This window comes from Artibeus jamaicensis, unplaced genomic scaffold, assembly GCF_021234435.1.
Source record: "Artibeus jamaicensis isolate MK-2021 breed Jamaican fruit bat unplaced genomic scaffold, CSHL_Jam_final contig_240, whole genome shotgun sequence".
NCBI lineage: Eukaryota > Metazoa > Chordata > Mammalia > Chiroptera > Phyllostomidae > Artibeus > Artibeus jamaicensis.
In genome coordinates, this window is record NW_026521506.1 from 19774726 (window position 1) to 19798739 (window position 24014).

General features: G+C 38.8%; 1 protein-coding gene across 1 annotated transcript in view; it reads left to right on the top strand.

Moving 5' to 3' along the window:
• The window catches only part of F9 (coagulation factor IX), a 34157-nt gene that overhangs the window by 5099 nt on the left and 5044 nt on the right, over positions 1–24014 (top strand). The window contains exons 2-6 of the mRNA XM_037127489.2: positions 2644–2807; positions 2999–3023; positions 6690–6803; positions 15012–15140; positions 17660–17865. Of these exons, the coding sequence (XP_036983384.1) occupies positions 2644–2807; positions 2999–3023; positions 6690–6803; positions 15012–15140; positions 17660–17865 (638 nt within the window). The remainder of the gene's footprint in view (positions 1–2643; positions 2808–2998; positions 3024–6689; positions 6804–15011; positions 15141–17659; positions 17866–24014) is intronic.

Genomic DNA, 24014 nt, shown 5'->3' on the forward strand with positions numbered 1-24014 from the left:
GTAGAGTGATTTCATGGAAAGAATGTCCTGAAAAGGGAAAGATCAATAATTAGGAATGTTTCAGAGCAGTCAGGAAATACATAAACTCAGAATTATTCTTTAGGAGGCCATAGCTGATCCTGACAACAGTCATTTCATTACATGACAGAAAAGAAGGGAAGGAGCATCAGAAAAGATCATTAAAGACCTAAAGGGAATTGAGAAAATTCTGAGACAGTGTAAGTTTCACAGGTTAACATACTTAAGACCATCTACATGAACACAAAGTAACCTGCACAGCAAATTCAGAGTCCCTTCAATTTGAGATCCAGTTCTATTTTCAAGGAAGGAAGGAAGGGAGGGAGGGAGAGAGGCCGATAACCAACATATGAGGGGACAAACAACCCAGAATTATCTTCTGGAGGGTGAGGGCCTTGTAGTACAGGCTTCTCCCACTACGTGAGTGTTCTAGGAACCCATCTGTACCAGTGTACCAGCTGGCATAGTTGTGAGAGGCTGAGTTTGGGCTCAGTGAATTTTTTAAAGAATTTTTCAAAGTGTTTGCCTATTTCAAGATGGGTGATTTATGAGTACACCTGCCCACACTGATGAGTGTTCAGCAGTTTTTGACCACAAGCAGCATTACCTCTGTGCTCCACACACACCCCACCTCCATTTAACCGATCTCATCTTGAGCAACTCTTTTGTTATTGTTGTTCCTGGATGAAAAGAGTCCTTACAGGGAAACATTTTGCCAATGTGGAAGGGATAAAACAAAAAAATGGAAGAAGCACTAAAAGGCATCAAAATCATTGAGTTCAAAAACTATTTTGAGCAGTGGAAAAAACATCTTGATAGGTGTATTGCATCAAATGGAGAGTACTTTGAAGGTGACTGAGGTTTAAACATGTAAAAGTAAATATACAATTTTTTAATAAATAAATTTCAGGTGTTTTGCCCCCCCATATACCAGCCTACACATATTATTATCTCATGGATCCTATCAACAACACTTTCAGGTACATATTTGTATTATTGTACTAGTAAACCCATTTTGCATTGAACCAAGTTAAGCTTCAAAGATTATGTGATCTCACATAATCTTTATCAGGTTCTTATGAGATCTAGTGATCTCACAGCCAACATATGGTAGATTGAAATCCAGAGGTGTCTGATCTGACTCCACAACTCTGTTTCTCCACTAGACCACACTGTAAATGGATGCAGACATAGATGATATTATAGATGTGCCCAGGACCAAGCAAAAGAATTACCCAGCAGGGAGGAGGGCCTGGTGGAGACTGGGAGGCATCAATATGTGGTGGCATCTACCTGTAGCATGGGAATTGTATCCCACGGTGCTCAGGTGCCTCAGAATAGAAGGAAGGCACAGATGGCTGCACTGATCTAAGGGTTGGGACTGCAGGATATTGCAGCACTGAAGGAGTGAAGGAAATGGAGAAAGTTGGCAGGTGAATCCCAAGGGTTATTTGCTGAACAAGAGAAAAGCAAGGTTGTTAAGAGACTGGAAGGGTCCCTAAAGGGAAGAGCTGCAATGAAAATAGGGGAATATAGTTTAGTTTCTTTTTTTACACTTCTTTTGGAGTTAATGAGAAAGCAGTCCCAAAATGTCCTGGAAAGTTCATCTTAGAAGCACCTGGTCCTCTGAGATGGTGTCAGATAGTCTCTTGAAGAAAGAAACAACTCCAGGCAACTTCCTGAGTTCCTGTTATTAATTATAGATATAGATATAAATAATAGATTTGTGTCTATTTATATATCTATAGAGGGAGGCAGAGATATAGGAAGAGGGAGATTTAAGAGTGGGGAGATTTAAGAGGGGAATTGGGAGAATTGGTTAGAGATGTCAGTCCTCTAGAGCTCAGGAGTCTCTCCACAGGCTAGGCAGTCACACCTAAGATAAACCATATCCTGAATCCCAGGGGAAGATTTACATCACTGAAATTCCTACAACTGAATTTACATCTCTGAAATGGCAACTGAAGGTGTTGTGAGTCTGAAGATAAAAGCAATGAAGGCAGTGTTTTTTCTTTTAAATCTAGTGAGCCCCTGTGGTTGCATCTGGAGTTGGACCACAGTTAGGCTTCTGTTCTTCCAAGAGAAATTTGTTACAAAGTAATTTGGGCAACTGCATCCTTAAAATAGAGCCCTGTCATCAGGGTTGGAGGGAGGGGGTCGGACCACCTTGCGAGGATCTGCAATTAGCTATTTTCAAATGATAACAAAAGATAAAGTTAACTGTTTACTTAAGAACTTTCTATGGGAGTAATAGACAGAAAACTGTACTTGAACAACAATTAAAATAAATAAAAAAAATTTAAAAAGAATACATTCTATATAACAAAAAGAACTTCCTTTTTCATGCAAAGTAAATTCAAATACAATGAAAAATCTGACCTTTTATTAGTGGAGCTCTCTTGACTAAAGGTAAAATTTAATTTTAATTCCTCAGTCTCCATGTGTATACAGTACCATGAGCACATCATAGATTTTTGGCTCCATTTCCCCAAAGATAAATTGGCTTTAGGATTACTTATATTAAAAAAAAACCTTCCCTAAGAGTTAATACAACTAAGAGTTGTATTTAATTTTCATAATATTTTCATTTTCATAAAGCTAAATAATAGCTCTTTCAAATTTCAGTTTTTCTCAATCATGAAAATGCCACCAAAGTTCTGAATCGGCCAAAGAGATATAATTCAGGTAAATTGGAAGAGTTTGTTCAAGGGAATCTGGAGAGAGAATGTATGGAAGAGAAGTGTAGTTTTGAAGAAGCACGAGAAGTTTTTGAAAACACCGAAAAAGCTGTGAGTATTTCCACAAAACATCCTTCAGATACAGAACAAAAAATAGTAAACCTTTTTTAAAAAGACAAAAACTTCTCCTTGTAATTTTAAAATATCTATACATATATGTGTATTATAAATGGTATAAAAGAGAAGGAATAAAATCCAAAACATTTTAAATGCTGCCATTAACCTCTCCTTTTTCTTTGTAGACTGAATTTTGGAAGCAATATGTTGGTAAGCAATTCATTTTATCTTCTAGCTTGCATATGAAACATTTGAGAATTATGTATTTTCTTTCTCTGTGTACATAGTATATTGAACTCTGTCAAAAGGGCTCAGATAAATAAGTTCCACTCTTTTACCCAGGTAAAAGAAAGGTGATACACTACAGGTTTATGCCAGCATGAGAGACATCAATTGGCAGATAAGCTTACTCCTCCCTAGGGCTTCAAAAAGAACATCGTTCTACCTCAGGAAGCTGGAAGGAAGAACAGAGATTATTGCATCTGGGGACTGAATGAGGGTTTGCAATCCCCAGTAGAGAATCAGAGAATGTTGACTGACTTAAATGTTTATTGGTTAACCATCCTTATGATGGTCTATACAGCCCTCCACAATTGCCCAGCCCTTCTCTTCCCGTTGCCCCTCTCATCTCATCTCCTACTGCTCCCCACCTGACACACTGGACCCCAGCCATTCTGGCCTCTCTGGTGCTTCTTGCATGCTCTAGGAATGCTTCTACTTCAGAGTCTTGGATCTGTCTATTCTTTTAATGTGGAATGCTCTTCTGCTAGGTTTCTCTAGACTCACCACCTCACCTCCTTTGGGTCTACACCTAATGTCACCATCTCAATGAAGTTGACCTTGATCATATATTCCAACCTGCCTCCCTATAACTCCTTAACTCTAGACACTGTATCCTGGTCTATTATTTTTCATACATAGCACTTTTCACCATCTGAGATATCATATAATGTTCTTACTTATACTATCATTCATTTTTCCCACCTCAATAGAGAGCTCACTTCATATTGGTAGGGGTATTCAATTTTTGTGTGTGTTTATTGATGTATTCCTACTAACTTGAACAAGATCTGGTAAAGAAACACTGAGTAACTATCTGTTCAATGAATTTACCAAAATTAGGAAAAGTCAAAACTTTAATGACAACCAAGTTTTAAAATCAATTTAAAATCCAGCAGTAGGACTTTGTAACAGTGTCAATTTCACAGGTTGACTTACCCAGGCAGCAAATTTACTGAGTTCCTTCCATTTGAGATCCAGTTCTATTTTCCAGTTTCTGTTCTGGAGACACTGTTGGGCTTGTTCATACTCTGATAACTCATAATTCCTCCACATTTGTTCTTAAATTATGGTGGAAGAAGAGGTTCCCTTTATTACATTTGCTTTATCTTCCTTTCCTTGTTCTTGGTAATAAACACTACCAGGCCAATTCTCTACTGAGGTATTCCTGTACAGTTATTAGTCTAAGCAAGTCTTTTCATTCTCTATTTCAACTATATTTAAAGTTTCTCATCTTGTGATATATTTTTAAAGCACACCAATTCCTACCCTCCCCCAAATATTCCTGGTTGTATTTAAACTCCTATAATCCTTTCATTGCCAACACCCTAACCTGATCTCCCACCCCATAGCAGGGTTAGGTCAGGACCTCTTAAGAACTATATTTTTAAGTCGGGTTCCTGCATTCTGATCACAGGCAGTAGTTACTCTATCTCAGATAAAGATACCTCAGGAACATTAAGGACATGATTCTGTCACTACCACTTTGTCTACAGAAAAACACAAATAAGAACAAAAAAGAAAAAACAATGACTGTATGCCTCTTTTCATTTGCAACTAAGATTCCTAATTCTCCCAAATAGACTATGCTAATTCTCACTGTGTGGGAAGTCACATACATCAGGGACACAGGCCCCTCACTCCTGCTCCATTCTGTAACATTAACTCACCACTTAAAGAGCCAGGCTAAGAAGGAATATCATTCAATCACATTAACCAGCACCTGTCAAGTCCTTTACAGTTTACAGAGTACATGTCACATTTAATCCTCATACCAACCCTGGGAGCAAAGTATTATTAACCTCATTTCACAGAGAAGGAAACTGAGGCTTGCCAAAGTTCACCCAAATGGGGAGTCATGGAGCCCAGAAAACAATCCAAGCTCTCTAATGCCCAATCCCTTATCTTCACTATTATCCCTACCAGCCTTCAAATTTAAATGCAGTTATTTGCTGAACACCAACTTAGTAGCCTTAAACAGAAACCCCTCTCTTGGCAAGGTCTTGTCCCTTGTTGTCTTTGACCCCTGCTGTCTGTGGCTTTGCCTCAGCCCAAAGTACACACAGACAAGCACCCCAAGGAGGACTAAATGCAGGATAAAATGACACTCATTTTAAAGATATGTCTCAGGAAAAGAGTTGCTGTGTAGCTGGCTGCAAGCCCAGACTCTTTCAGTGAAACATCCTAAATAATTCAGATCCTTTAGTCTATAATATAAAGTGCAAATGTGGCTCGTTTTTTAGACCAGTTCTGAACATCAATAATAATAAGCCAGATATAACATATTTTGTTTTCATGGAATTAGAACAAATTGAAGTATTTGTGCAAAAGCACATTAGATCAAGGGGCAGAGAGGACAAGGTCTAATTTTTACAGCAAGCAGACTTTCCAGAGAGGGACTATTTCTGAGAAAGGGATATTAGTCTTTAATCAATGGGACCTGGATATATGCTACTGACATAGAACATGACAGACATTTGGTGCTCTCCCTAGAGCAGGATCTCCATGCTAGATTACAGGGAGCTTCACTCTAAAGTGTGATTGATAATTAGGAATTATTTGCCCCTTTTCTCTTGTTCTTTCATTCTTATGTCATCTTCAGCTCCCACTGTTTGGCTTCTCATGTATTGACTTGCTTATCTAGCTCCCATTTTTTCTTCAGAGCTATTTCTCTTAGCTCAAAGTGCAGACCAGTCTACCTTATGGTCCTATTCATCTCTTTCTCCTGAAGCTGCCTAAGAAGTATGGATGGAGGCAGAGCTCTAAGAAATGAGGCTTAAAGGTTCCCTTCTCATCTTGATTCTTCCTTCCCCTCTTGTTTATTCTTCCTTCTGTTTTCTTGCCACCAGTGTCTCCAAAGGTCTTCAAGAACTCTACAAAGGTAGAAACTTTAGGAAAGGTAGAAAGGAAACAAAGTGAATCTGTACCTAAAAAGGAACATTTTTTTCAGAATTTTTTCTTTTTTACTTCTTTGTATCAAAAGTTGTCTCTCACTTTACTTAGACCATTTAGGACCTAACTTATAGACAGAATACCTTTAAGAAGTAACATATGCTTCTGGCATATTTTCTATTGTTTTGAACCATTACTGCATATTATACTTAAAAGTGAAATGACAACACAAGGAAGAAGATGCATTTGCTTCATGCCTAGGCCACCAGTCCCTTGAGCAGAAGTACCATATGTTATGTGGCTGAGCTTGTGCAGCAATGTGATAGAACAAGCCTTGTATAGCATATAGACAATAATAGTTGAAGTGAGGTGATTTGATTTGGAATTAAATCTGCCACCATTCTATAAAAAAGGACTGAAAATTCTTCTTAGCCTATGCTGCTCCTATACATTTTTATACTCAAACATTCATCTCCCTTTGCATAAACTATGCACATGTCTTCCTCAAGGAAACTTCCTAAGATACTGTTAGCCTAAGCACCATTGTCTGGGTTGCTTTTAGAAATGCAGAAAGGCAGGGGTATCCCATAAACACCTAGCTTCCTGACCCTAAAATTAGGATCTTCTTCCCATGAGTCTGTGCAGGGAGGATCAGGAATTGTAAACAATTTATCTGCTAATTTAATATCTTAACCTATCTCAAAGATGGAGACCAGTGTGAATCCAATCCATGTTTAAATGGTGGCATGTGCAAGGATGACATTAATTCCTATGAATGTTGGTGTCAAGCTGGATTTGAAGGAAAGAACTGCGAATTAGGTAAGTAACTAGTTTTGGATTACTCATGGTTTAAAGTTTTCCTTTGACAGCAGATGAAACTGGAAAACACAATATTTACATATAATTTTCCCTTAAAACCATATACATTTTTATTATGGTAGAAAACACAACATGATATCTATATCTTTAAGAAATTTTGAAGTGTACAATACAGTATTGTTAACTACGGGCACTATGTTATACAGATGATCTCTAGAACTTATTCATCTTACATAACTGAAACACAACTCCTCATTTTCTCTTTCTCATTCTGTGCTCCTATGTGTTTGACTATTATAGCCACTGCATATAAGTAAAATAATGCAGTATTTGTCCTTCTGTAACTGGCTTACTTTACTTAGCATAATGTCCTCCAGGTTCATCCATATTGTTACATGACAGGATTCCTTCTTTTTAAAGTCTGAATAATATGCCATTCAATGAAACATACTTGCAAAGCTTATAAACATTTGTTTTATCTGTAGTCATATTTTCCTGGATGAGTTCAAGAAACTATATTAAGAGCAATAATAATATTTGGTAGTTAATAGGTAAAGACTGAATAAAGCCATATGTAGTCAGTATCATTATTATTACCCCAATTCCATGATGATGAAAAAACTACAGATCAAAAGTAAATGGTCAAGCCAGGAATTGGACTTCAGTTTGACAAAAGCCTATGCTTCTAACTACTATCCACAAAATGGAAAGAAAACTGAACTCATTAACCTCATGACTAAATTGCTATCAACTTAGGCACTGGAGGTCAAGCAATCGGAGTATGACAAAGTCAGTTCTCTCATATAGTAGACACTTCTCCACACACACAAACTACTTTACATGTAAAACTTGTTGACAAAAATCTGAGCTCATACACTTATTACATCGAAACAGTAACATATCAAGTTACAGTTCAGTGTAAATCTTTTCCTCTCATAGCCTAAACTATTTTTTCTGAGATTTTGGCAATTGGAGCTATAAACCCTCAAAGTCCTTCAGCTACTTGTTTATTGCTTCTGGATGCAAGATTACTGGTATTGTGATTGTGAAAATCACACAGTGCTAATGACAGATTCTGTTTCTACTCTGAAAGTCCAGAAGAATATAGATGCAATCCTGGGGAGTGAATTTAACACCACAGGCTGTATGACTAAGGGCAAAGAGTAGAAAATTAGCAGGACTCTATTAAGGCATTATAGCAATCCACCCAACCCATAGATGAAAAAGGCATAAAACAAAATGAAATGCAGCAGCTGCACTTGTCCCATTGAGAAAGGGAAAGAAGTAGCCTGCAATGCTCAGAAATCCTTTCAGTATTAAAGAAAAATCCATTGATCATCCTCCTCTGATATCAAAAACATAAAAAAAGAATAGAAGATAAAAAAGGAAAAGGTGGCAGGGACAAAACACTTTAAAACACAGAAAAGAGTGAATGCAGGTGGATGAACTGGTATACCTGGCCTTCATTCCCATTCCCTCAGATTTCCTAGTGAGGGAACAAACCAATGCTTGGGCTCCCTCTCCTGTGAGTGTGTTCAACATCTCTGAGGTGCTACTTTCATATGAAAGTTTATGATTTTGAATTCAGATTTAGCCAGATAAATCTGAGCTTGTTATGGAAATCTACAAAAATCTTTCGAGTAGTTACTCATTTTCAGCTTAAATAACACAACTATTGGAGCTCAGGAAATGAATAGCTCAATTAGTCTCAGGTAAAAATGAAGGACCCATTATAGTAAAGTATAATCGGAAATAGTATTTTGCATTAAATATTCATAAATGTCTTCAGTTTAAAAATAAAGTCACTGTAAAGAAAGAGAATAGGACTTCTGGCCAAGATGGAGGCATAGGTAGACACACTGTGTCTCCTCACACAACCAAAAGAAGGACAACAACAATTTAAAAAAAAAAAAAAACCAGAACTGACAGAAAACCAAACTGTATGGAAGTCCCGACAACCAAGGAGTTAAAGAAGACACATTCATCCAGACTGGTAAGAGAGGTAGAGACAAGCAGCTGGGCAGAAAGGACTCACGGGCAAGGCAGCAGCTGGCTGACCCAGCGAGGCGGTGGATTGTGGAGCAGGGTGGGCAAAACTGCAGCTGGAAGACCCAGCGAGGTGGAGGCTAGTGGAGTGGGCAGTCTCACATTCACAAGCTGATAAACCAGGAGGAACAACTGGGGAGAGAAACAGACCATGCAACCCAGGGTCCCAGCATGGAGAAATAAAGCTTCAAACCACTGATTAAAACCACCTGTGGGGATTGAGGTGGGAGAAACTCCCAGCCTCACAGGAGAGTTGGTTGGAGAGACCCATAGGTTATTTGAATGTACACAAGCCCGCCCACATGGGAATCAGCACCAGAAGGGCCCACTTTGCTTGTGGGTAGTGGAGGAAGTGACTGAAGTCTGGCAGAGAGTGGAGCTAACACCATTGTTCCCTCTCAGATCCCACCCCCACATACAGTGTTACGATGCATAATGTGTTATGATGTGGATTACCCCGCCTTGGTGAACACCTAAGGCTCCGCCCCTTACTACATAACAGGTGCACTAAGAAAAATAAATGGCCCCAATGAAAGAACAGATCAAAGCCCCAGAGCCAATACAACTAAGTGACCAAGAGGTACCCAACCTATCAGATGCACAGTTCAAAACATTGGTAATCAGGATGCTCACAGAACTGGTTGAATTTGGTTGCAAATTAGATGAAAAAATGAAGGTTATGCTAAATGAAATAAAGAAAAATGTACAGGGAACCAATAGTGATGGGAAGGAAATTGGGACTCAAATCAATGGAGTGGACCAGAAGGGAGAAAGAAACATCCAATCAGAAAAGAATGAAGAAATAATAATTCAAAAAAGTGAGGAGAATTAAAAATAGACCTGGCTGGTGTAGCTCAGTGGATTGAGCACAGGCCTGTGAACCAGAGAATCGCGGTTCAATTCCCAGTCAGGGCACATGCCTGGGTTGCAAGCCAGGTCCCTGCAGGCCAGTTCCCAGCAGGGGGCGCATGAAAGGCAACCATACATTGATGTTTCTCCCTCTCTCCTTCCTCTCTAAAGATAAATAAGTAAATAAAATCTTTTTAAAAAAGTGAGGAGAGGCTTAGGAACCTCCAGAACATTTTTAAACACTCCAACATCCAACTTGTAAGGGCATCAGAAGAAGAGGAAGAGCAACAAATTGGAAACTTATTTGAAAAAAATAATGAAGAAGAACTTTCCAAATCTGGCAAAGGAAATAGACTTCCCAGAAATCCAGGAAGTGCAGAAAGTCCCAAAGAAGTTGGACCCAAGGAGGAACACATCAAGGCACATCATAACTACATTACCCAAGATTAAAAATAAGGAGAAAATCTTAGAAACAGTAAGAGAAAAGGAGACAATTACCTACAAAGGAGTTCCCATAAGACTGTCAGCTGATTTGTCAAGATACCTTACAGGCAAGAAGAGGCTGGAAAGAAGTATTCCAAATCATGAAAAACAAGGACCTACATCCAAGATTGTTCTATCCAGCAAAGCTTTCATTCAGAATGGAAGGGCAGATAAAATGCTTCTCAAATAAAGTCAAGCTCAAGGAGTTCATCATCACCAAGCCCTTACATGAAATGTTAAAGGGACTTATCTAAGAAAAAGAAGATAAAAAATGTGAACAGTAAAATGACAGCAAACTCACAGTTATTAACAACAACATCTAAAACAAAAACAAACTAAGCAAACAACTAGAACAGGAACAGAACCACAGAAATGGAGATCACATGGAGGGTTATCAACAGGGGAGTGGGAAGAGGATAGGGGGGAAAAGGTACAGAGAATAAGTAGCATAGATGGTAGGTAGAAAGTAGACAGGGGAGGGCAAGAATTGTATAGGCTATGTAGAAGCTAAAGAACTTATACGTATGACACATGGACATGAACTAAAGAGGGGGGATGTTGGTGGGAGAGGATGTGCAGGGCTGAGGGGAATAAATGGGAGAAAATGGGATAACTGTAACAGCATAATCATTAAAATATATTTTAAAAATAAAGAGAATAGCCCCGAGGAATGTTAATAGAAGCACGAACCGCCCCCCCCAACGGGTTTTGCTACGTGTGTAGGCTACAGTCTACATAACGAAAGTGCTAAGTCTACAACTGGACCCCTCAGTCTCTCGGGTTCCCTACATTTTTGTTTGGTTGCACTACCTCCACCACCAAGCCTGGCCTCTGGGTTGCATTGATCTCTCCAAGCCCATCTTATCAAGGCTTAGAAAAATCCTTCCAGCTCAGTTAGTTCAGGAACAAAGTGGGAATTCTCTCAAAAAAAGCACTTTATCTCAGACACTAGAGGACAGCAACAAACTTCTATTTATGCTGTTGTTTCAAACTGAACTAAAGGCTAATTTCAAAAGCTCCTATGTAGCACAGTTTATGGAGTACCTTGGCCCCTACTCTCTTGCCTCATCCTGGCTTCAAAAGGGAAGGGAGATTTCCATTGTTCAGAATATTTGGTTTTCCTTGTCCATGAGGCTCCTCTCCGAGGAGAAAGGTACAAATATTCAGGACATGTTTTCTACTTAGAAGAATAACCATTAATTGGCTATTGTGTCCCTTTGGCTAGAATAAAGATCACTGTATGTCCCCAGCTACACATTACATCTGAGTCCTTTTCAGATAAATCAAGGTCTGTAAGAACTTGGTCATTCTTGTCCTTTCTAAGAATACAAGAAGCATTTCCCGATAGTAAGATAGGATGGAAAGAAAAAAAATCACAAGCACATAAACACTTTGTTCTTTTTTCATTTTGCTAACATATCACAGATATTAGTGTCTCATCTGCTATATATTTCTGTGGAGTAAAGAATAGTAAATACCTTCAGTTTAGCTGAATAACAGCATGTTTTGTTGTAAACTTGTTAGAACATCTTTTGTCCAAGATTTTGTTTTCACATCAGTCAATATATCAGGGTAGAAGGCAGAACAAAATAAAACAGAACAGTAGACATGACGGGAATGAGAAAGAAAAGTTTGTAACAACATGGAGGGAGAAGAACAGAAGTTTTAGGCACTGAAACCAATCTCAAAACCAGGGACACCGATTCCCAACACAGTGCCTAACATCTATGTGCTCAATAAATGACTGATGAATAAGTCCAATAATGATTGTTCCTTAGATCCTGGAATTCAAAACTTTCCACTGGATATCCTTATGTTGTTAAACTATTTCCAGAATTTTAAGTCCATTATCTTAGGGCAAAGACTGCTTTGTACAGCAATATTTCCCACTGCATGCACAAACCAAGTTGTAGAGCAACAACAACATACTGGACCACGAAGAATAAGGACAAATGAGGAAAATCATGGAGAGATCTAGTTACTCAGTCAAGAGCACAGAATCAGATTTGGGAAAACCACATAGAGTTTCCTCGTATCTGTTATACATGCCCAGCACCAGGCCAGACTGGACCTACCGCCTACCTCTGTTAACTTATCACAATCTCATATTGACTGAATGTTTTCCACAGGTGGTATTTGATTTGGCTGAACACTTTAGTACTGCTTTGAAACAACAAAATGATAGCTAGCCTCATGAAAGAGCCAGGAATGGAGTCGCTACGAGTGAGGAGAAAGGTCTTTAAAAAATAAATTAAAAAGACCAAGTGACATCTTTTTGGATCATGCACTTAATGGATTATTGGTAGCAAAGGTTTAATGCTCAGGTTGGTTTCTCTCTGTCTATCTGGCAACCATTGATTGGTAATTATTTCCTGAAGTGTCAGTAAGGAATATGAGCTAATTATTATCACAGCCTATGCCAGCCTGTGTAAAATATAATTCAAAAATTTAGGCCTCAAAACTCAAAATTCCATAATAGCTGTGGCTAGTGTGGCTCTGGATTGAGCACTGGCCTGGGAACCAAAGGGTCACCAGTTTGATTCCCAGTCAGAACACATTCCTGGTTTGTGAGCCAGGTCCCCAGTTGGGGGCACAAAAGAGGCAACCACACATTGATGTTTCTCTCCCTTTCTCTCTCCCTTTCCCTCTTTCTAAAAGAGGGAAAAATAAAAAAATAAAATTTTTCTTTAAAATTCCACAATATAATCCAAAACCATGCAGTCACTCTGTTAGCCGGGATTCCACCAGAAAAAAAAAAAAAAAGGAGTCTATGATACAAACTTATTCATTATGGTGTGCAATCCTAGGGAACAAGGGTAAAGGACCGGGGAGTGAGGCAGTAGGGAAAGGAGGGAAAGGAGACTTATAAGATGAGTCTTCTCTTCATCCACAAGGGATGAATCCCATCCTGGGACTATTTTTTCAAGAATCCATATCAATTGGCCTCAAGATAGTCCATCTAAGAGGGGGAAATAAGTGAAAAAAATGTGTTCATCAGCATCTGTCTCCCATTGATCAAAAGTTCAGCCTATAGGTTGAACACATCTCCAGCTTATATGTGCTGGATATTTGGAAAGTTCATGTGGCATCCTGTGGCTCAGCATCAACAGTGAAGTGCCAAGGTAGGAGATGAGAGGCACATAGTGCAGATATGATTATTCAAGGCCACACCCATGAAGTCAGTGGAAGTCTGTGCAGAACTCATCACCACAGTGTTGGGAGAAGATATAGGAAAAACTGAGAGGAATTAAGGTGGTGCATAAGAGGTATCTAATACAGTCACTCATTTTTTATTTTTCCATGTTCTAACTGCAATGATAAGTGAACATTTTTATTGAAAGTTGTAAAATAAAAAAAGTAATAAAAAGAAAGTTGTACAGCTGTTGAGCATGTAGGTTAGGCAGACGGTGTTTTCTATTCACTGTGTTCCTCTGCTACTCTATAGACAGAAATAGGCCCAAGAGCAGATCCTGTTTCTCTTAACTCAGTTGTCTCAGATAGCAAGCCCTGAACCATACTACTTCCTGTTACTGAGATGGCATGGGAGAAACAAATGGAAAGCATGAAAATTAGAAAATATGAAACAAAATGGTAGAATAAGCCAAGTATATCACGAATCACAATTAATGCGAAATGGTCTTGATGACAATTTTAAGTCTGGTGTTAAAAATCAAATTGTATCTTGTGGACAAAAGAGATACCTGAAATGAAAATATACCAGTAGGCTAAATTAAAGAGATATAAAAATATTTTTAGGTAAATACTAACAAAAAGTAATGAGTGAAGCAAACTTACTATCAGACAAAACACAATCCAAGACAAAAAGCATTACAAGAGACAAAGAAAGATATTTTACATTAATAAGGGCTATTGTGTAGGAGAGCAAAGAAAATGTGAGCCACTGAAATGCTCCTCAGTATCAAAACATAATGTCTTTGGCATTTAGCTACCTTAAAGGGCTCTATTTCATTCTCTTGTGTTGTTATATAACCCCCTCAGCCAGCTTCAAGTTGCCTTTAATAAATTGGGTTATATGAAAACTATGAACTTCTATTTAGCAAAATATACTATGTAGTATGAAAAGGCAAGTCACAGATTGGGAGGAGAAATATTCATCACATACACCCAATAACTGGAACTTTTAAACACTGCTGGTAGAAATTTAAATGCATACAATTATTTTAGAACACTACTTGGCAGTATCTACTGACCCTGAACATATGATCCAATAATTGCGCTTATAAGTGGATGTATACTTATAAGTATACATCCAGGAAATATGTATGCATATATTACTGAAAGACACATACAAGAAAAAAATTTTTAATTTTATTTATTTACTTTTAGAGAGACGGGAAGGGAGGGAGAAACAGAGATAGAGAAACATCAATGTGTGAGGGATAAGTCTATATGTTGCCTGCCTCTCACGTGCTTATAACTGGGGACCTGGCCTGCAACCCAGGCATGTGCCCTGACTGGGAATTAAACCAATGACCTTTTGGTTCCCAGTACAGTGCTCAATTTATTGAGCCACACCAGTCAGGACTTAATAAACATTTTCAATTTTAGTACATGATTTCTTAAAAGTAGAATATCCAAACCTTCAGTTTTATGCCAAATCAAATATATCACTGCCACCATTTTATACCTTATGAAGAATATTAAGAATTTTATTTTATGTTTCTACTCAGCTCAAAGCTCCCCTCACCCAGCTTTTCTCCAAGAATGTTACCAACTTATACTTGACCTATACCTGAGTCAGTAGTTTCATGTACTTTTTTGAAATGCATGTTAAATAATGCTATTGCTGTTGATTTTGCTTTCTTTCAGATGCAACATGCAGAATTAAGAATGGCAGGTGCAAGCAGTTTTGTAAAAAGGGCACTGGTAACAAGGTGCTTTGTTCCTGTACAGCAGGATATCGACTTGCAGAAGACCAACAGTCCTGTGAACCAGCAGGTCAAAATCTAAATAAGTTTTTTTTAAAGCTTGGTAGATATACTCCAAATCTGTACTTGAACTGTTAGCATTTTAACTAGCCTTCATAATTATAATCCCTACTCGTTTCTACTTCCTTTTGAAAACATAGAAAAGAATACTCACTTGAATTGAAAAAATTAAGTTTTCCAACTGCATCATCATTTTAAAGTAGAAATTCTGTAAATGTGTTTAGTCTGAATTTTTCCATGTGTCCAATTTTTTCTCTGACTTTTATGTCATGAAGCAATTGATTTTATATATTTGTAATTCATCCAGTCAAATTAATGTACTAATTCTATGCCATGAAAAATACATAAATGATTGATTGGTAGGCTTCTAGTATAAGGATGGTGAATTTTAAGCATAATTCTGCTAAAGTGTGCCTGATTTCCTCTGAGAAAGTTATTTCCTATCCGTGGGTCTCAGGCTGAGTTTATACCCTTGGCATCAGAATAGTTCCAACAACCATCTGTTTTAAGCTGTGCCAGGGTGTTCAGCACAGTCCATCTATTCAGCAGTGGACAAAGCAGTGTTTCCCAGTCATGTCAACCATGCCGCCATGTTGACAGCTGCCTGTCATATTCAGAACATCAGTACTCCACACTCACATTGCTCTTGTCTGAAAATAAAAGCAGTAGAAACTTTGATTTTAAAAAAGTAGGCTCTGCAGGATCAATTTTTTGAAGCAATATACAATTTCTTTTGCATTTCGAAAATCTGATATCTTATTAAATTGGTACATTAAATCATGTATCATTCCTCTGTAACTGGGTTCGATACCTATCTCAGCAATGCACTCAGCAGAGGAAATTAAAGAAAGGACCAGAAGCCAAGAGTATTCATCCTGTAACTAAAATAAGAAGTATTTTAATGTTTCAAGGCACTGCCTGCCTGTCCTACCTGGTTCCTCACATACACTGCTTCAAAGCCAGCCTACCTTGGAAGGAGAACATAAGTATGTTTCAGTGTACATAGATGACATAGTAGCTAAACCCTTATAAACCCTTCTATGTTATGAGAGAAAAGAATTGAGAACCACCTCCAACTATTATTATATCTGAATATAGCCTTAGCTTTAGCAGAATAAGTAGGCCAAACCTAAAATAAGCTTTTCTGCCTTTCAATAGTAATGGTCCCTTTTCTCTAACAAAATATATAAGTATTTTGAACTAATTTCCTGTTTTCCCAATCATATGCAGCTTTCATGATACTTTGCCACAGCTGGTTTCTATATAAATGTCTGTTATAAGGAATGTGGCTGAAAGGAAAGTGAGAAATAAAAATAAAATGTAAGGTAACTTTGCTTGACTACAAATTTTCATTCTGGTTGTCCCCAATGCATCAGAAGACAATTTCTGTTCTTTTTATTTATTTTTTTATCCTCACCCAAGGACGTTTTTTGTCTCATTGCTTTTAAAGAGAGGGGAAAAGAGAGAGAGAAAGGGAACAAGAGGACACATTGATTGGTTGTTTTCTCATATGCACCACAGCCAGGGCATACACCCCACAATCAGGGATCAAACCAGCAACCTAAATATATTCCCTGACCAGGAATTGCACCTGTGAACTTTTGGTCCACAGGACAATGCACCAACCAACTGAGCCACACTGGCCAGGTGACAATTTCTTTTCTTTAGGAAATAAACCAACCGAAGGTAATAAAGTGGCCAGTTCTCATTCCCAGGTGGATATGGCTGTAATAATCATATTAGTAATTTATTTGGTTAATACTTCACAGCCAGGTAATTAAATCACAATGATCTCTCCCCCAAGAGATACTTAAAATTCACCTTGGAATCTAGAAGGCATTGTAGTCTACAAAAGAAATCCTGTTAACAATAAGCAGCAGGAATCCCATTTACCTGGTTCTGAAGTTAAAGTTACATGGCACCAATCATCAGATTTCCATTCAGGGGGAGTACTTGAGAATAACTTTTTAGTAAAAACAAAACAAAACTTCCCTGACTGCTGGTGAGGCTCAGTGGGTTGTGGGTTGGGCATCATCCTATATACCAAAAGGTCTCTGGTTCTATTCCCAGTCAGGGTTGTGAGCCAGGTCCCCAGTTGGGGGTGTGTGAGAGGCAACTGATCAAAATTTCTTTCACACATCAATGTTTCTCTCCCTCTCTTTCTCCCTCCCTTTTCCTCTGTCAAAATAAATAAATAAATAAAGTCTTTAAAATACTAAAAAGAAAGTCATTAGACTTTATAAAAGTCTTACAAAATTTGATTCTGGAACTCTTCTCCTATTTCTTTAAAGATGATGAATTCCTGAATCAAATGTTTTTTTTCATGAAGGGTTTGAAAATTTTCCATGAAAATAATGCAGTTAGCCTTTTAGTTTGAGACTATATTCATTGATTAAAGTTTTTTAAATATTGATGGGCCTACTTTTCACAAGTGACAAGGATGGGCTTCATTTTTTATCTTTTGTAATACATGTTCTGCTTGCCAATGAGAAATATTCAAATATTAATTGTTTTTTTCTGTTTTTCTAGTGCCATTCCCATGTGGGAGAGTTTCTGTAGCACTCACTTCTGACAAGCTCACCCGTGCTGAGACTATTTATTCCAATAGGGACTATGGAAATTCTACTGAAGATGAAAAAATTGAGGATAACATCACTCAAAGCACCCAACCATTTAATGACTTCACTCGAATTGTTGGGGGAGAAGATGCCAAACCAGGTCAATTCCCTTGGCAGGTACTCTGTATTGATGTGTCATAACTGGATTTCAGAGGGCAAGAGGCAGGCCAGGTGGAGGCTGAGGCTAAGACACTAGGTAGACAGCCCTGACTGGTGTGGCCCAGTGGATTGAGTGCAGGCCTGCAAACCAAAGGGTTACTGATTCGATTCCCAGTTAAGGCACAGTCCTGGGATGCAGGCCAGGTCCCTGGTGGGGGGCACGCCAGTGACAACCACACATTGATGTTTTTCTCCCTCTTTCTCCTTCCCTTCCCCTCTCTCTAAAAATAAATAAATAAAATATTCTTTAAAAGACACTAGGTAGTCCTATCAAGGTGAGGGAAGCATTTAGGCAAGTTTCAGCACTAAGCAATATGAGGAAGCCCTCATGGGGTCCAGGGAGCTTGTGAAAGAGAAGTCCAGAGACAGCTACTATAAAAGGTCAAGGAGAAAGGGAATTTAAGGGGGAAAAAAGTGGAGGGATTTGGAGCAACAAATAGGAAGGACACAGGGATGAGAACTGGGGGGGTGGAAATGGGAGGGAGGTGGGGAGCACGGGGTGGAGGGGGCTGGGATGGGAGAAATAGACAACTGTACTTGAAAAATAACTAAATAAAATTTATAAAAAATTAAAAATTAAAAAAAAAGGTCAAGGAGAATTTGGCATAAAGAAAATAGCATAGCGGGATCCCAGACAAGCAATAGGGAGGGATGGAAGTGAGGTCACAGGTACTGGGGTTCAGGATGCTACTTTAGCTTCTGCCCCTGTGAGAACTGGTAAGAGTCAGAAAAATCTCTAAGTCCCAAAAAACTGTATTGTTTCAAAGGGATTTTATAAAGGACTCAAGTAAGAAAAATTAAGGTAAGAACTGGGCAATTGGAACCAGGGTATGAGATACCGGCTTGGTCTAAGGCTGTGGTTCTCAAAGTGTAGTTGCATCAGAATCACCTGGGAACTTGTTAGGAATGCAAATTTTCATGATACACCCTAGGCCTACAATGTCAGAGTCTCTGGGGGGTGGGTGGGGCCCAGTAATCTGTGTGCTGTAAGTACTTTGGGTAATTCTAATGCACACTACAATTTGAAAGCCACTGGTCCAAAGGCAACAAAGTTGTTACAGAAATTAAGGTCACAAACCCCAAACAGTGGACTTATGGTATCTAATTGCACATTGCTCCAGATGTGATCTGCAGACAACACATGTGAGAATCAACTGTGCACATTTTTGAGGCAACATCGAAGACCTAGACTTGTAGAAAAGCCTGAGTTGTAATTAGCTATAGCTAATGCCTAAGTGATTCCATCAGAGAGAAAAAGTAGGCCCCAGAGGCAAGGAGTCAAGCCAGTCCTTATATAAGGTTGTGCTGTTAAATAAGATAATTACTAACCATATGTAGTTATTTAAATTCAACTACTGTTAAATCAAATTCAAAATGGATTTTCTCAGTCCATTTCAAGTGCAAAATATCCACAGGTGGCCAGTGGCTATACCATATTGGAAAGCACAGGTACAAAACATTTCCATCATCATTCTATTGGACAGCACTTATAATAGCTGAGTTTAAGATAAAAACTCCTAGTGACCACAATCATGTAATTTTGTAGTATTCTCAAGAATGCTTCACTAAACCTCTACTGAGGTTTAAACATTTGCCATAAAAAACCAATTGCTTTAAAGAATTTTTAATCATCGAAGAGGTTAACAATTTAAGCCAGGATCAGGTAAATGTTCCCGGGTTTAACACTAATGAAATTTTCTGAGACTAGCTGTGTCTCTATCCAGAATTCTTTAGGTTGCCTGCTATTTTCTAATACAATGGGTAAGATATTGAACCTATCCCTGGAAGGTAGAGACATTGTGGAGAATGTTACTGAAGAGTTGTAGAACATCATAACCAAAACTTTATATTTTCCTTTTACCTTTGCTTCTAATAACATTTGTTGGGCTTCATCTTATAAACAGTAAAATATACATAGGTTCTTTTACATACCTTCTGTCCCCTACTTAAGCATCCTACCAGTGCTGCTACCTTCATCCGCCATGACCCATTCCTTCACTCACCCATATCTTTACTTTCATTCATGACTCTTCATAAGACTGACCCTTGACCTTGTTCCTCAATGTGTCCTTGAACAATCCCTCTTGGATCAGCCACTATAATTATGCTTCATTCTATTTAACATCCATGTATCTAATTCCCTCTAATTTTACTAGTTGTGTTCTTGTTTATTTTCATTCATTCTGTATCCAACTTCCATGGGTAAAGGTGCTTAGAACAAAAAAATCAACTTCATAATTATTATTTTTCTTGGGCTTGTGGGACATAAAGCAGTACCTGGAGTGGAGGACCCAGTCATCCAGGAGTATTTCATTAGCTAAGAAGATGACTTCCTATTTAAAAAAAAAAACAGGATTATTTTTTTTAATCCCAGAATGCATGCATTGCAGGCTTAGCATCGTTTCCTTGTCAACCCAAAAATGAAATGCAAATACATTTAAAGGAGAGCTAAAAAAATGGGGTTTTATAAACTCTCAGTTGAGTATATAATCTGCTCCCCATGCATCTCCTTTAAGCTAGTTGCTTGCCAATTTTTTTTAAATACCAGTCTTTCCTAATAGAAATTTTACTCTAGCAAAGTATTTTTTCTTTTACAGCAGAAGAAACTATTAGATGATAGTACAGTTGTACTGTGAGAAAGAAGGTATAAATGATACACATCATTTAAAATCCGTCATGTCCTCCTTACTGAACACTGGTGGTTAAGTATACCTGTTCTTTCTTTCCTATCAAGTCAAGCTAAAATCATTTGTAATGTTCAAGATCACTCATACACATGTATGCACATGTGTGCACACACATTCACTCCCTATTTCTCCAACATGAAGTAAGACTACTGACTGGAGAATTACAAAGTACTAGCTGTTTTTTTTAATTTATTGATTATGCCATTACAGTTGTTCTATTCCTCCCCCTTCATTCCCTTCCACCCTGCACCCCCCAACCCTACCATTCCTCCCCTTTAGTTTATGACCATGTGTCTCAAGTTCTTTGGATTCTATATTTCCCTTACTATTCTTGCCCTCCCCCTATCTATTTTCTACCACTGTCTATGCTACTTATTTTCTGTACCTTCTCCTCCCTTCTCCTCCCACTTCCCTGTTGCTAACCCTCCATGAGATCTTCATTTCTATGGTTCTGCTCCTGATCTAGCTGTCCTCTTAGTTTGCTTTTGTTTTAGTTGTGGTTGTTAATAACTGTGAGTTTGCTGTCCTTTCACTGTTCATATTTTTTATCTTCTTTTTCTTAGGTAAGTCCCTTTAACATTTTATATAATAAGGGCTTGGTGATGATGAACTCCTTGAATTTGATCTTATCAGAGAAGCACTTTATCTGTCCTTCCATTCTAAATGAAAGTTTTGCTGGATAGAGCAATCTTGGTTGTAGGTCTTTGGATTTCATGACTTGGAATACCTCTTTCCAGACCCTTCTTGCCTGTAAGGTCTCTTTTGAGAAATCCGCTGACAGTCTGATGGGAACTCCTTTGCAGGTGACTGTCCCCTTATCTCTTGCTGCTTCTAGGATTCTCTCCTTCATTTGAATCTTGGCTAATGTAATTATGATGTGCCTTAGTGTGTTTCTTCTTGGGTCCAACTTCTTTGGGACTCTCTGAGCTTCCTGGATTTCCTGAAAGTCTATTGCCTTTGCTAGATTGGGGAAATTCTCCTTTATTATTTGTTCAAATAAGTTTTCCACTCGTGGCTGTTCCTTTCCCCCTTCTGGTACCCCTATAATTTGGATGTTGGAACGTTTAAAGATGTCCTGGAGGTTCCTAAGTCTCTCCTCACTTTTTTAAATTCTTGTTTCTTCATATTTTTCTGTTTGGTCATTTTTTCCTTCCTTCTGGTCCACTCCCTTGATTTGAGTCCCAATTTCCTTTTCATCACTATTGGTTTCCTGTGCAATTCCCTTCATTTCAATTAGTTTAGCCTTCATATGTTCCTCTAATTTGTGACTAAAATCAACCAGTTCTGTGAGCATCCTGATCACCATTGTTTTGAACTGTGCATCTGAGAGTTTTGCTATTTCTTTGTCACTTAGAGTTATGGGCTCTGGGGCTTTGAGATCTTCTTGAGCCATTTTTTGTCTGTTCATGCCTGTTAAGTATGAGGAACGGAGCCTTAGGGGCGTGGTGAGGCCTCGAGGGTGGGGTCGCTGGGTTGTGATGCTGTATGTGGGGGCGGGGTCAGATTGGGGAAATGGTGGCCCTCTCTGCTGCTTCCTGCTGCTGGGACCCGCTAGGTCCCGTCTCACTGCCCACTCCCTTGCTGGTCTATCTGCGCAGGAACGTGCCAGCACAGTCAACCCACTGCCCTGCGCCCTCGCGGATCTGCCGGTCACTCACTGGGTCACTCACTGGGTCCGCCCTTTGCAACCCCACACCTGGGATCCACACACCTGAGTCCATCTGACCGAGTTTTCCTGTGCAACCCCACTCTGCCAGCTGCTGGTTTTGCCCCTCTTACCGGTCAGGCTGAAGCATTCATTGTTATCAGACTTCTGAAAAGTTCAGTTTTCTATGTTCTGGCTATATTTTCTGTTGCTAACATTTTGTTGTCTCTAAACTTGGTTGTGTGAGAAAGCACAGCGTCTCCACCTATGCCGCCATCTTGGCAGAAGTCTCTAGGTGTTTGTTCTTAACCAAAGATAAAGAACTGTGAGCTACTTTCTAGGATACTCGAAAAACACCAAGTCGAAAAAATGTATTTCTTCATTGTTTCTGTCCATCTCCACCCCTACCCAATTTCTCATGTAAGGTTACCTGTTTTAAAAATATGAGATAAACTGAGCATACAAAAGTCACTTTTAGACAAAGAAGAAACAGTTAAAACAAACCAGAATCTCTCATTTGTGGAAGAGCCAGCTCCACCCCATCATGGTTAATCTTCAGGGTGGAAATACTTGATTTGATTGCAGACAAGACTGCAGTGCACCTGCTACAGCCAAGGCATCAAGAGGAAACAAGCAACAGCTGGGGTTTCAAAGGCCAAACTATTCTATGGCAATGAAATAGAAAGTCCTGTTTAGCAAGGTCACCTAGAAAAGAGTGACTTAAAATGCTGATGCTTCAGAAATGAGGGGGTAGGGGGATAAAGCAAACACTTAAATGTAGAGATCCCACAAAGAACATAGGGAGATGGCTTTCATCTGGAGTAATGAACCATTGGCATGAACTAGAAAGGTTTAGTCTGTTAAAGAAAAGCTTTAAGTGATCTGTTTTGCAAGACCTAAAGTGCCACTGGGGGAAGGGAAAGATGACTTCTTCTTTGTGGATTTACAAGTGAAAGTTACAGGCAGGTAGGCAGGTTTTGGCCTTGGTTCCGAAAGCTGTTTGCAACCACAGGGTTGGTTATGTGGGCTAGGCAGCTTTGGGAGAAAATTCTTGTTCAAACGTTTGTCTGATTCTTCACCGTTCGTCAATATCTTTACCCGGAAAGGTAACCCTATATCCTAGCTCAGATGATAAAGTCCCAATTAGGAGAAATAAAAAGATGACTAACGTAATCTTAGCTGGCCTCACGAAACTATTTTGGACAGAACATTCAGACTTATTCTCTAGGATAGTTTGATGAAATCTATTTCAATGACCAGTCTAGTTCACTAATCATTAAAAAATGAAAGTGAGCATCACCTCTGTGCTCAGAAAAAAATGAAGTAGGGCTTAGGGCTGAAAGCGAACATCACCTGTGGCCACAACAAGCTACACACCATTCAGAAATGGTTTTGCTTTTTATATGAAAATGAGTATGCAAATATAGAAAAAATATTGTAAAGCTGGAGGTGGCTAGGTAGGCAGAATAAAGGTTTACTAGAATCATAGGGAAAAGACAGGCTCAAGTTGAAAGTTTAGGAAGTGAACAACAGGGCAACAACTGTTACACCTAAGTTGGCATTGTCAGTGAAGAACACCAGAACAGATATGTAAACGTGTATTTTGTATACACTTGTGGGTGTATGCACTGTGTATCTGTTAGTGTGTGAAAGGGAGAAAACAGTCTCCTGTTAGGACATTACAAACATTAAAATGTTTGACAGGTCAGAACTCAGATGGCATGCCTGAAACATATGCTTTCCCATTCTTCCCATCATTCTCCAAAGGGATGCCT